Source organism: Babylonia areolata, chromosome 32 (assembly GCF_041734735.1).
Source record: "Babylonia areolata isolate BAREFJ2019XMU chromosome 32, ASM4173473v1, whole genome shotgun sequence".
Taxonomy (NCBI): Eukaryota; Metazoa; Mollusca; class Gastropoda; order Neogastropoda; family Buccinidae; genus Babylonia; species Babylonia areolata.
In genome coordinates, this window is record NC_134907.1 from 2,181,010 (window position 1) to 2,194,448 (window position 13,439).

The 13,439-nt window shown below is 47.5% G+C and overlaps 1 protein-coding gene across 1 annotated transcript in view; it reads right to left on the bottom strand.

The window, feature by feature from the left end:
* Positions 1 to 13,431, bottom strand: part of LOC143276538 (large ribosomal subunit protein mL45-like) — a 19,428-nt gene extending 5,997 nt beyond the window's left edge. Inside the window, exons 1-4 of the mRNA XM_076581092.1 lie at positions 13,379 to 13,431; positions 1,631 to 1,759; positions 585 to 720; positions 115 to 179 (exon numbers count right to left, since the gene is read on the bottom strand). Coding sequence (XP_076437207.1) covers positions 115 to 179; positions 585 to 720; positions 1,631 to 1,759; positions 13,379 to 13,426 — 378 coding nt within the window. The 5' untranslated portion in view covers positions 13,427 to 13,431. The remainder of the gene's footprint in view (positions 1 to 114; positions 180 to 584; positions 721 to 1,630; positions 1,760 to 13,378) is intronic.
* Positions 13,432 to 13,439: the final 8 nt, after the last annotated feature.

Sequence of the window (13,439 nt, forward strand, 5' to 3'; positions counted from 1 at the left end):
AACAAGATTTTGAGCTTTAATATATAGTCATTATCTTCTTAAATGCTTCCTGTCAGCTCTCATAACTACTTCATCAATTAAACATAGTGGTGGGACCTCCCAGTCATCACCTACCTCTTTGGACACAATGGATGATCTCCCATCACCCTCAGGGGGAATAAACGGCTCAAATATCGTTCCTGGAAAAAGAAGAAGGAAAAAAAAAAAGAAAAGAGAGAGAGACAGAGACAGAGAGGAGTTCTTGCACTGAGTCTGACCAAAACCAGCACAGCTTTTTAAGATGTGAAAGCAAAATAACATGCATACTGGAAAAAAGAACCGAAGGAGAAATACGAAACCACCTCTGGCAACAGGTCACAAAGCTGAAAGAGGATTAACTTAAAAGCTACACTCATGTGTGCACAAAACTGCTTGTTGAAACAAACTACACTTGCAACACAAACTGAGAAACAAGACATTCTTTGATGCACTCACACCTGTACTAATGTCACTTATAACATGCACACACAGCTCAGAATCACACTAACACAGACACCACACAAACGCATACATAACACACAACTGCATGCAAGGCAAACACACACCTGTATTGGAGATGTTGATTGGTCGTTCTTGAAATGTTCTAGGAGGGAGCTTTCCGTCTTTCTTCAGTTTCATACGGAATTCGTCAGGGGACATTCTGGATTCCTTCATCAGCTTCTGAAAGTCTGGAATATCCACCTATCGCACAGACCAACAAAATCAACAGCACCATCCTCCAACTGAGCTTAGAAAACACATGTCAGGTGAAAATATTCCACACACATTTCACTCGCCATTGTTTCACTTCAGGATCACCTAAGCGCACAATACATGGAATACTTTATGTACAGAAACATCACAGCACCTTATAGGTGAGAAACTAATGCTAATAGCTATAAAAACATGAAATAGCAGGTATCTTATAATCTTAGGAAGATGTTTTGAGTGTACAAATGTTTTCTCAGTGCCTCAGCAAGTGTGTGTTTAATGTGTGTGTGTGTGTGTGTGTATGTGTGTGTGTGTGAGCTCTGTGTGTGTGTGTGTGTGTGAGCTCTGTGTGTGTGTGTGTGTGTGTGTGAGCTCTGTGTGTGTGTGTGTGTGTGTGTGAGCTGTCTGTTTCTGTGTGTGTGTGTGTCAGCTGTCTGTGTGTGTGCATGTGACAGAAAAAAAATATAATACATATGCTGATCAGTTCAATCTCATCTTGCTTCATGTCCATTTTTAGAGATTTTACTTTCACTTTATTTCTTTTAAATTAAAACTTTATTCCAGGACTGCTCTGCCTTCAACTGAAAAGGCTTTCAAAAAGTAGAAAACTGAAAAAAGCGTTTTAAAATTTAGAGTTTTTATGGCATAAATGAAAACACAGTTTTCTCATTTGTGATTTAAAGCATATGACAATGTCATATGATTTAAAATGCGAAATGCATACTTTACTTTTTCTTTCATTGTTTCTTGTTCTTTTTGTGCAGGTGAACTATTTGTAGATGATAAAAAAGGATATTTTCACCTATAATTAAGTTTAGCAAACTAAGTGTGCCACACTGTTGCCAACTCAAACTGAGTTAAAAAACATACAAAAAAAAAGAAGAAAAAAAGTAAAATATACCTTGAGAAATTTGCGTGCCCGTTGCTTCCTGAACTTTGGGTCATAGTGCTTGGTGGATGGAAAGTTCCGGACCTGAAGGTAGCCTGCCAGCAAGGGTAGTGTTCCACTCACACAACTGCAACATGTTTTCTACACACACACACACACACACACACACACACAATATAAAAAAATACAGTGTCAACATACTTAAATATCTATACATATGCACACACACATGAAATGAAATGAAATGAAAGTATGGTGCTTAGAGCCTCGCCGACCACTAAGGCCATCTCAAGGCTATTGCCGCGTCAATAACTACTACAAGGATAAAAAAAAACAACCCCAATTAAAACGAGTCACCACTTCAAACTTTCCAATCCAAAGTTAAAAAAAAACTTCCATAGTTTAAAACCTTCAAATCTGGTTAAAAATGTTCACTTCTTTTAAGAAGTCCATCAGCGCCCACGGAGGGACATCACGAAACAAAGTCTTCAAAGAAACCGCCGTGTAATGTCTGCATCTAACGTCATGCAGATCCCAACAGTCAAGGAGCACGTGTTTCACAGTGAGAGGCTCGTCACAGGGAATACATCGAGGGGCCTCTTCCCCCTTCAACAAGTAAGAATGAGTAAAAAAAAGTGTGCCCCGTACGCAGTCTGCACAGCACAGACTCCTCCTTTCTGTTCTTCACCCCCGAAGGGAGGGTCTCTTTTAGGTCTGGACGGATCTGGAAGAGCTTGTTGTCCGTCTGGGTGTTCCACTCCTCTTGCCAAAGATCCTTAACGTAAGTGTTCACCTTCCGCTTCATGTCTGTGTATGGTACAAAGGATCTGGATAATTCTTTCTTTACAGCGTTCCTGGCCAGCAGGTCCGTCCTTTCGTTACCACGAATGCCAACATGTCCGGGAACCCAGGCCAACACAACCTCGTATCCTTTCTTCGTTGCGAGAGTAAAAGCTTCATAAAATTCCAGCAGTTTGGGATGAGTGATATTCCTGCAGGCGATCGCCTCCAGGGCTGACAAGGAGTCGGAAAAGATCATGAATCTCTTTTGTTTCGAAGAGAGAACCATTTTTACTGCCAGAACCAGTGCGGTCAGTTCCGCAGTGTACACCGAGCTGTCAGACAGGATGTGTTCCGTTGAGGGCCGGTCAGGAAAGGTGGGACAGAACACACATGCAGCGACTCTGTCCTCTGACTTGGAACCGTCAGTGAAGATACTTTGAAAAGTGGGGAATTTGTGGCAGAGTTCCGAAAAGTAAGTTCTGTAGGCCAGAGAACTGGTCTTTATGGTATGAGGCCAGATCGAATCGGACCTCAGGTGTTGTAAAGGTCCACGGAGGGCTGTCAGGGAACTTAGAGAAATCTGAGATGCCACCGACATCCAGATCAGCATTTTCTAAGTGCGGCTGAATGCGGAGTCCGAGAGGAGGTATGCAGTTTGGGTTGTCTGTAAATTTCTTATCGAAAGGGTTGTTGAATACAGCGTCGTAAGCAAGGTTTGTAGGTTCAGAAAACAATTTCAAATAATAGTTTAGGGTCAGCTTCAGTCTGCGGTTGGAGAGAGGCGGTTCCCCCGCCTCTGCGTACAGGCTATGCACAGGGGTGGTGCGGAAAGCACCTAAGCTGAGACGGAGCCCTTGGTGGTGTACAGGGTCCAACAGTTTCAGGTAAGACGGTCTGGCCGAGCCGTATACTACACTTCCGTAATCTAGTTTGGACCGGACCAGGGCTCTGTAGAGGTGCAAGAGAGTTCTCTTATCAGCACCCCAGTCTGTGTGTGCCACAACTCGAATGATGTTCAGGGCTTTTTGGCAAGATATTTTCAGCTCTTTAATATGGCTGAGGAAGTTCAGCTTCTGATCAAAGACGACCCCTAAAAATTTGGCTTCCTTGACCGCCGGGATGGTGGATTTTCCCAGATGGATTTCAGGGTCCGGATAGAACTGGCGAAAGTTATGAAAATGAATACATTCAGTTTTGGAGGACAAAAATGTGAAGCCATTCTCCTCTGCCCAACACTGGATTTTGTTGACGCACAGCTGAAGCCGTCGCTGGATGCTGGCATACGTGCTGCCAGTTGCATATAAGGCAAAATCGTCCACGAACAGCAAGCTTTCTGATCCCTTCTGAACGGATTGAACGATGTCATTAATTTTGATGCTGAAGAGAGCCGGCGACAGGATGCTCCCTTGCAGGACACCCAGCTCCTGCTCGTGAATGTCAGACAGGGTGGTGCCGACCCTCACCTGGAATTGTCTGTCTTGCAAAAAATTGTGGATAAACTGGGGCAGGTGTCCTCGGAAGCCGAGCTTGTGCAGGTCCGAGAGGATTCCAAATTTCCACGTGGTATCGTAAGCTTTCTCCAAGTCAAAAAATATGGCCACCACATGCTGTTTGTTTACAAAGGCATTTCTTACAGTGGTTTCCAGACGAACCAGATGGTCAACGGTAGAGCGATGCTTGCGGAAACCGCACTGTTCTTTCGCCAGAAGGCCGTCGGTCTCTAGTTTCCACATCAGTCTACCGTTGACCATCTTCTCCATCAGTTTGCAGATGCAGCTGGTCAGTGCTACTGGGCGGTAGCTGGAGGGGTTCGAGGGGTCTTTTCTCGGTTTTGGCAGCGGGATGAGGGCTTTCCGCCAGGAGGGTGGAAAAAAGCCTGTGGTCCAGATGTGGTTATAAACTTTGAGCAGGGTGTCCAGACAGGTTTGGGGAAGATGCTTTAAGAGTTTATAATGGACCTCGTCCATTCCTGGACAGGAATCCGTACAGGTCTGAAGGGCAGATTTAAGTTCATTCATTGTGAAAGGAAGGTTGTAATTCTCTGTGTTGTCGGAAGAGAAGTTACAGGGTGTTTTTTCTGACAGGTTTTTGGTTTTAAGAAACCGAGCAGATTTGTTAGCAGATCTCGAGTTCTATTCAATTGTGGAGGCAAGCAAATTGGCAACTGCTTTCTTCTCTGTGACCAGAGCGTCTGAAAGTTTAAGATGATGAAAGGTTGGGCATACGTTTTTGCCCTTAATTCTTTTTAAAACCCTCCACACTTTCTTCTTGGGTGTGTTGGAGGTTAAGGAAGAGCAAAAATCTCTCCATGACTTTCTCTGGCTCTTTTTAAAAACATACCTGGCTTTCGCCCTCAGCTGTTGATGGGTTCGAACGCTATCGGTCTCCGGTCTCTGAAAGACGCGTCGCTGCGCTCTCTTCCGAGACTTACGGGCCTCCCGACATTCCGCGTTGAACCAGGGCGTTCTTGGCACCTGAGGCTTGGAGGTAGACGATGGGACTGCTGCTTTGGCGCAATCTAAAACGATCCGAGTCAGAGTGTCAGCAGGGTCCTTGCTTTTCAATACTGTTTCTTCCTGCAGCTCCGCTCTTATCTTCCTGGTAAAAATTCCCCAGTCTGCTTTGTCATAGTTCAGGCGGTCAGGCAGAGAGTCACCTTCTCCATCTGTGGGGCGGAGGACGACAGGAAAGTGGTCACTCCCGTGCACTTTCCACTCGTAGTCCAGGACCAACGATGGATCGCAGACCGACAGATCTAAACACGAGAGCTTTCCAGAGGACAGATGAAGGTAAGTGGGAGACTTGTCGTTAAGACAGCACAAGTCCATATCGGAAAGAAGGTTTTCCAAGAGAAGACCTCGGGCTGATGTCATCTCACTTCCCCAGAGCGGGGAGTGTCCACTGAAGTCACCCAACAGTAAAAACGGACGTGGGAGCTGGTCGACCAGGTTCATGAGGTCCTGCCTCAGAACACGGACGGCAGGAGGAAGGTACAGAGAGCAGACAGTGATGGTTTTCTCAAGTGTGACTCTGACTGCCACCGCCTGTAAAGGGGTGCTTAAAGGAACTGTACTGTATAAAAGGGACTTGCGTATAAAAAGAGCGACACCTCCCGAAAATCCCTCTTGCTTTGGTTGAGCGGGTTTAAAAACGGAGTTAAAACCAGAGAGAGATAAAACCTTGCCATCTCTTTGCAGAGTCTCCTGCAGCGCCAGCACTGAAGGTTTCAAAGCACAACAAAGCAGCTGAAGTTCCTGTATATTGGCGAAGAACCCCCGGATGTTCCAGTGGATCACTGCCATTAAAAAGGTTAAAAAAAAAAGTAAAGCAGCAGCCTAATCCATCGCTACCTCCTGCTCCTCTGCTTGCGGTGGCTCAAGGTCGGCCAAGATCGAGTACTTTAATTTTTCTCTCGAATTTAATTTTTCTGATTCCGACCAAGTCGGAATATCCACCACCTCGGCTCTTCCCGATCCTGCCAAGGCCGCAACCCTCCCCTCCTTGAGTTTTGGAGGTATGGGGGGTTTCTGGCCACTTCTGCCAGCCCGAGGGCCAGGCAGACGAGAGGCGGGGCGAAGGGGGCCAGGGGCGGGAGGTGGGGCGGGAGGCGGACAACGTGCCTCCGCCCGAGGCTTTCCGCTCCCGCCCAGCAGCCCCTGAGGACTGCCGCACAGGATGGGAAGGGGTGGACACGGTGCCTCCACCCAAGGCCAACGGTTCTGACAAGGTAGGCACGTCGTCCGTCTGCGTCCCTGTGGACGTCGTCTGGACCGCGGCCTCCACCTGTTTCCTTGCCTCAAAGAAGGATATCTTCTTTTCTGTCTTCACCTTCTGGATTTCCTTTTCCTTTCTCCAGGCAGGGCAGTCTTTCGATCAGGACTGGTGGCCGCCTCCGCAGTTTGCACAACGGGCTGGACTGACGCATTCGCCCTGGTGCGCTGCCTTTGAACAGGTGCCACACGCCTCTTCCTCCTTGCATCGGTCTCTCACGTGTCCAAATTTCTGGCATTTGAAACATCTTAGAGGGGACGGCATGTACAGGCTTACACTCACCATCAGGTATCCGACTCGAATGTCCTTGGGGACATTCGGGCAGCAGAAGGTGAGGAAGAATGTGTTGGTCGGGACTCTGTCCGACCCCTTCTTCACCGTCACCCTGTACACGTCGGTCACTCCCTGAGAGGACAACTCGCTCTTGATTTCTGCTTCAGACACTCCTCTCAACTCCGGGCATCTGATAACCCCCTTTGAGCAGTTGAGACCTTTGTGAGGGGAAACCCTCACCGCCCTATCCACAAAAGTGGTTGCCTTGAGCAGAAGCTGCGTCTACCTTTTAGATTCTGTCTCCACTAAAAACGCTCCGCTCCTTAGCCTCTTGATGGATTTCAGCGATCCTGCCAGACATTGAAAGCCCTTCTGGATAGCGAAGGGGCTGAGAGCCGACAAGGGCTTGTCGTCATCAGCACCCTCCATCACAAGCCACGACGGCCAAAATCCAGAGGTCTCAACGACCTCCGAATCTGAGTCTGAGTCGTCTGTTCCTTGCCTTCTTTTTTTTCTGAGTTTAGGGGGGGGGGGGGGGGGGGGTGTTTGTTTAGAATTCATGTTTTTAAATAATTGTATATTCATCCCTCCCTTACCCACCCACCATGGGGTCCAACTTAGGGGCCAGGGGCAAGGGAACACCAGCTTGACCCCTTCCAGGTTTCGGGAGGGATATACGACCAACAGCCTAGCTCCAACGTGTTCCCCCCCGATCATGCCCAGCTCACGGGGACAGAGAACCGAGCACTACGGGGGTTATCTTCGCTAGCCACTAAACTGCCTGTCTTGACCCAGCCCCACGAAGGGGTAGCCGATTGACACACACGGGCCAATGTGTGCCGCCTGTCTTAGGAGAGGTCCGAGCCAAAGGGATGTGTTGAGAGCAGCGTGCTCTCTCAATCCCCAGGATCTCATTCCCCTCCATCACAGGTCGCGCCGCATGGCAAACACGGCGGGCCTGAAGAAGGCCGCCGAGAAAAAAGAATGTGGAAAAGAAGGCTTGATGGGGAGCTGAGGACAGAAAAGAGGTGGTAAAAAGAAGAACAGAGAATAGCGAAAGGGACAGTGGGTCACGTTTAGTTTGGGCCTCACTCACGACCTGTTTGGCATGGGAAGCCCTATCAGGGGCATCAGTACGAAAACCACCACTTATTCAGCCCTAACAGCTACGATGACTATGTAGGCTGTCAATTAAGACCTGGGACCAGAGCAGCAAAACCCAAGAAGCACTGATGCCCCCGCCGACATAGCTCGCTCGATCACTGGCCACTAAGCCTCCCGACCATGACAAGGTAGTGACCCTCCCGGGAGAGGGTCAAGAGAACACCAGCCTGACCCCCTCCAGGTTTCGGGAGGGCACACACACATGCATGAACATGTACGCAATTTGTTTCGGTGTATATATGCATCTTTTAAATACATCTCATATTGTTTTGTACATTTGAGTTTGTATTCACATATAAATTATATGTTTATTGTGCATGATCGTGAGTTGAGGACTGGATGTGTTTCGTAAAGCGCTTTGTGCAAAGAAGAAAGTGCTGATAAATGTCCTGATATCATCATTATTATTATTGTTATTTTTGATAAGCATGCAAAATCAAATGTGATGACAATAAAGCAACTTTGTTACTGATTTTGTCATTACTGAAGTGAGCAATATGCAATGCATTTATACAGTAATGAGCAATATGCAATGCATTTATAACTCATTACAAAAGTAACAAAACTAAGTACAACTTCTACATTTTATACAACAGTAAGCAGACCGACTACACCAACTGAAGCAAATTTTGCCCCTCATCATGCATCCACACCCACCAGAGCAAATCAGCAAGATAAGTGGAAGCACAGACCCCTGCGTGTTGTAAACATAAATTTCCAATCCATGAGAGGAAAACGAGCAGAAACACTTTATTTCCTGGACAGTGTGAAGCCAGACATCATCCTAGCTACAGAAACCTGGTTAGACGCACAGATTCTTGATTCAGAGATTCTCCCAGATTTCCACCAGGTGTTCCGTAAGGACAGGAATAGAAAGGGAGGAGGTGTCCTTGTCGCTGTGCAGAATAACCTGTCAAGCCGCCTCATTCCAGAACTGGCCACAAAGTGCAAGATGGTATGGGTGAGTCCAGCTGCAAGGCAGGAAAGCTCTACATGTCTGCTCATACTACCGCAACAAGACCGCAGATAAGGACGGCTTGATGGAGTTCAGGGAGTCACTCAACAGAGCAGAGTCAATGAAAAATGCCCACATCTTGATTGGAGGAGATGTGAACCTACCAAGATGGGACTGGCAACAGATGGTGCTAAAACCAGGAACACACTATGTCGAGCTCCACAACATGTTCGCAGATCTTCTCAAGATCATGGATTGGAACAGATTGTGACTGTATCCACCAGACTAGAGAACACTCTAGACTTGATCTGCACAAACAGCCCGCACCTCATTCCACGCGTGGAAACAATGCCTGGTCTTTCAGACCATGACATGGTATACTGTGAAGTAGCTGTTAGTGCCCCCAAGCCCAAGCAAGTACAACGACACATCCCACTCTATAACAAGGCAGACTGGGACAGTATCAGGACTGTTTTGCGTGACTACCAACAAGAAATTGAGGGCGAAACCAAGAGCCTCTCGACTGAAACACTGTGGTCAAAGTTTAAAACAACTCTCACCGAAGCAGTGAAGAAATTCATCCCACACAAAGTCATCATTGGAGGAGGAAAAGCCAGCAAGCCCTGGATCACCCCGGATCTGAAAAAGCTGATCAACCAGAGGGATTGGGCCTTCCAGCTGATGAAGAAACTTGGATGAGACGACATGCGAGCCAAGTTCTGCCAGCTACGGCAAGACGTTCAGCGCAAAACCAGACGTGCGTACTGGAAGTACATTAACCAGACACTGACTGAGGATGAGGAGGGAAGACAGAGCCGCAAGCGCTTCTGGACGCTGATCAAACATCAGCGCACAGTGAAAGTCGGAGTCGCCCCCCTTAAAGTCAACGGCCGACTGGTAGTGGATGCCAAACAGAAAGCAGAGTCTCTTAACGCACAATTCCACTCTGTCTTTAGTGAAGGAAAAACATTCACAGAGACAGAATTTCAGCAGAAATGCACAATGTCAACAGGCAGCTACACTGAACTAGGGGATATCACTACAACCTCCGACGGAGTCAAGAAGCTCCTGCAAAACCAGAACCCGTTTAAGGCAAGCGGACTGGATGGCATCAGCCCCCACGTCCTGAGGGAGTTGGCAGAGGAAGTGGGCCCGATACTGACGACCATCTACCAATCTTCCATCTCGACAGGCGAAGTACCATCAGACTGGAAAGATGCTTGTCACATGTCAGTGTATGTCGGCAGGTTGGGAAAAGGTCAGATGGAAGATCCGATAATTGAGTTTTACATAGGGGTGTCAGGTAGGTTCTGATCTATAATTGTAGTGTGGAACCATGTTTGTTGTGTGTTTCCGTCTTCCTTGCTGGGAGAGTTCATTGTGATGGGACTTGTGGGAGGGGCTTCCGGTTTTGAACTTCGAGAGAGAGAGACACTTCTCTTCCTTGGATCGCGGGAGTCCAAAGCTTGTGTTGCTAGTCAGAGGCATCGTTTTCTTTTCTATTGTCGGATTTAGTGCTGTAAAAGTTGGTTTCATGTTGATTTGTTGCTGGAGATTCTTGTGGGTTTTGTGCTGTACTGGAGTGATTTTGCTGTCGTGCGAAGTGCCTTGTTATCAAACAGGACTTTTTTTTTTTAGTTCGGGAGTTCGTCATTTATGTTTATAGTACAAGCCATCCAGGGATTGCCTGAAGATCTTGGGTTAAGCTGAGTGCTAATCTCGTATTATTGTTGACTGGACTAGAGTGGGCCAAGTCAGGGGACTGCAGAATCAATGTAGTCGAAATTCCTTCTTCTGGAGTGTTAGTTCCAGGTTGCAGTCGACTGTTAGTTTCCCAGTACAAGTTCTGGTTGCTGGAGTGCGGGTCGACAGGTTACTGGTTTTGGAGCCAGTTCAGTTGCTGACGTTTGAAGTCGTGATTTCTGCTGAGTCCAGTAGTGGATCTGTAGATAATCTCACCAGACAGCCTGGTAAGGATATTTCTATTGTTGTGAGAATGTATGGTGGGTGCATGTGAAAGACTTGGATAAATGGGTGTAGTGTGGCCCAGTTGTCTGCCTGGGAAAAACATTATGTTTAACCGTGGTTTAAGTTGAATTCAGGTAGTACGAATTATGTTGGAAATATTTTTGTTAGTAGGTTGTTGATATCCCACTTTTTGTTGACTGAGCCGACGTTGGTTCAGTCCATATGGGGGGTAAATTAAAAATATAGGTGGCTACATAGGGGAAGCACCTGTGGTTGCAGATCTGTGTGACTGTTCGACCGTGGATCTGATGCGGTCTGATCTGATGACCTGGCGTGACTGTGGCTGGAGGGCGGACTGTGTTAACGCTACTTACGGACAACCAGGGACGACGTGGGAGGCTGTTTCGCTGACTGGAGAGGACCGGACCTGCATGTGTACTTCACCTCGACAACCGTGCGCCGCATCGTGAAGATGAGTCCTTTGATTTTACCCCCTGGACATTAACTTAACTAGTCGGCCATGATGAGTGCGGCCGTGAGTCGCTAGACTTTTATTTGTTTTATAAATGTTGGGAAAAGGGGAGGGTTAAAAGAAAAGAAATGATTTAATAAATGTTCTAAAGATTAAAATTTGGTGTGGTCACCCTTTTTGAAAGGTGTTTGTATAAATGTTGTCTTGTTACACGTTTTCATTTAGTACTGGATAAGTAAAATTAATACAGGTTAAGTAAACCACCCCTAAAATTGTTAGGACAATTTTGCATAAGCTCTTTTGTGTAAACCAATACCCCTAGACTATTATTGTATTAAGAGAGTTTGTGACAATGCTCTTGTAACACCAATCTTCAAGAAGGGAGAGCATTATGACCCAGCCAACTACAGACCAGTCTCGTTAACAAGTGTGCCCTGCAAGATCTTGGAGCACATTGTAGTCAGCACTCTCATGGACCACCTCGAGCAGAATGACATACTATGTCCACAACAGCACGGCTTTCGTAAGAAAAGATCCTGCGAGACACAACTGCTGGAGCTGACCGATGAACTGTCCGACAACACAGAGAGTGGGAAGCAGACAGACATTATAGTGCTGGACTTCACGAAGGCTTTTGATAAGGTGAATCACAGCCTCCTGATCCACAAACTTCACCACTATGGAATGTCGCAAACAGGCAAGGTCAATAACTGGATAAAAAAAACTTCCTCTCAGGCCGACGTCAAGCAGTGGTAGTCGAGGGCAGTAAATCAGAGTTCTGCAACGTACATTCAGGAGTTCCACAGGGCTCGGTCCTCAGACCGTCGTCGTTTTTAGTATACATCAACGACCTCCCAGAGCAACTCACTGTGCGGACCAGACTCTTCGCCGACGACACTGCTGTGTACAGGGTCAGAACATCAGACCATGACACCGACCGACTGCAAGAAGATCTGTATCGGCTAGAGCTTTGGGAGAGAAGCTGGGAGATGTCATTCCATCCAGGCAAGTGTACCACACTCCCAGTGACCCATAAGAGACAGCCCTTCACCAGCATGTACCAACTGCACGGACAGACACTCCAGACTGTAACGTCGGCCAAATACCTTGGGGTGACCATTCAAAACAACCTGTCATGGGACAAGCACATTGACATCATCTGTGCCAAAGCCAACAAGACCCTAGGCTTCTTGCGGCGCAACTTAAAAATCAGCGCCACCAACCTGAAAGAGACAGCATACAAGAGCTATGTCCACCCCATTCTAGAGTACGCCTGCACAGTTTGGGACCCCTCCTCTGACACACACGTAAAACAGCTGGAAGTGGTTCAGTGACAAGCAGCCCGCTTTGTGGTTAATAGATACCACAACAGATCGAGTGTCACCGCCATGCTCGACCGACTCCAGTGGCCTTCACTCCAGCAGCGTCGAAGATCCAGCAGATTGGCCATGCTGTATAAAATGACCAAGTCCAATTAGACAAAAGCAAGATCCAACCTGCCCCTATCAGACAGCGTAGAAGCAACCAACACCAACTCCGCCAGTTGCAGTGCCGCACCGACTATCGTCAGGCCGCCTTCCTCCCTAGCAACATCAGGGACTGGAACAATCTGCCGGACGAGGTGGTTGGAAAACTGGGTCTGCGCTGCGGGAAGGGGGATGGGGGGTGGGTAGGGGGGAGTTCACTGATCCCCCCCCCTCCATCCTCCCCTCCCCCATTAGCCCTCCCCATCCCCCCTACCCACCCCCCATCCCCCTTCCCGCAGCGCAGACCCAGTTTTCAGTATGCCGAAATAAGCAACCTGATGATTGTGGGCATTACATCAAGAAGAAGAAGATTTCCTTATCTGTGTGTGAAGGTATACTAAAGTCTATAGTGAAAGAGAGAGAGAGTGTATGTGTTCTTTCGTCCAGTGGACAGCAAAGCACTGACTGGCAGCAGTCTCCCTCTAAACCTTACCGGTCCCCCCCCCCCCCCCCCCTCCCACACACAGCACCCTCCTCCGCTAACAAAATTTTCTGGCTGCGTCATATGTCTGTGAGAGAGAGAGAGAGAGAGAGAGAGAGAGATAGAGTGTGTGTGTGTGTGTGTGTGTGTGTGAGAGAGAGAGAGAGAGAGAGAGAGAGAGAGAGAGAGAGAGATGGGAGATGCAGAAAGATGACTTGAAAGTTGAAAGCAGAGGACGAAATCAACTGATGGGAGTTTCGAGCCGAGCCGAGGTCGTGCCGTCCGATTACTGAAATTAATTACATTCGGCATTCGACTTGACTTGACTTAAAATCAAGTGATGTTTGTTCTGCACGTGTAAGTGCATTCTTCAGTAATACATTTAAACTATTCTGGTGATGTGACTCTAAATGAAATTTAGAGTTACCTGCAATGTCAATGTTCTTGCAAAGGTTGCTGCCATGTGCGCCGCCATATTTGTTGAACCT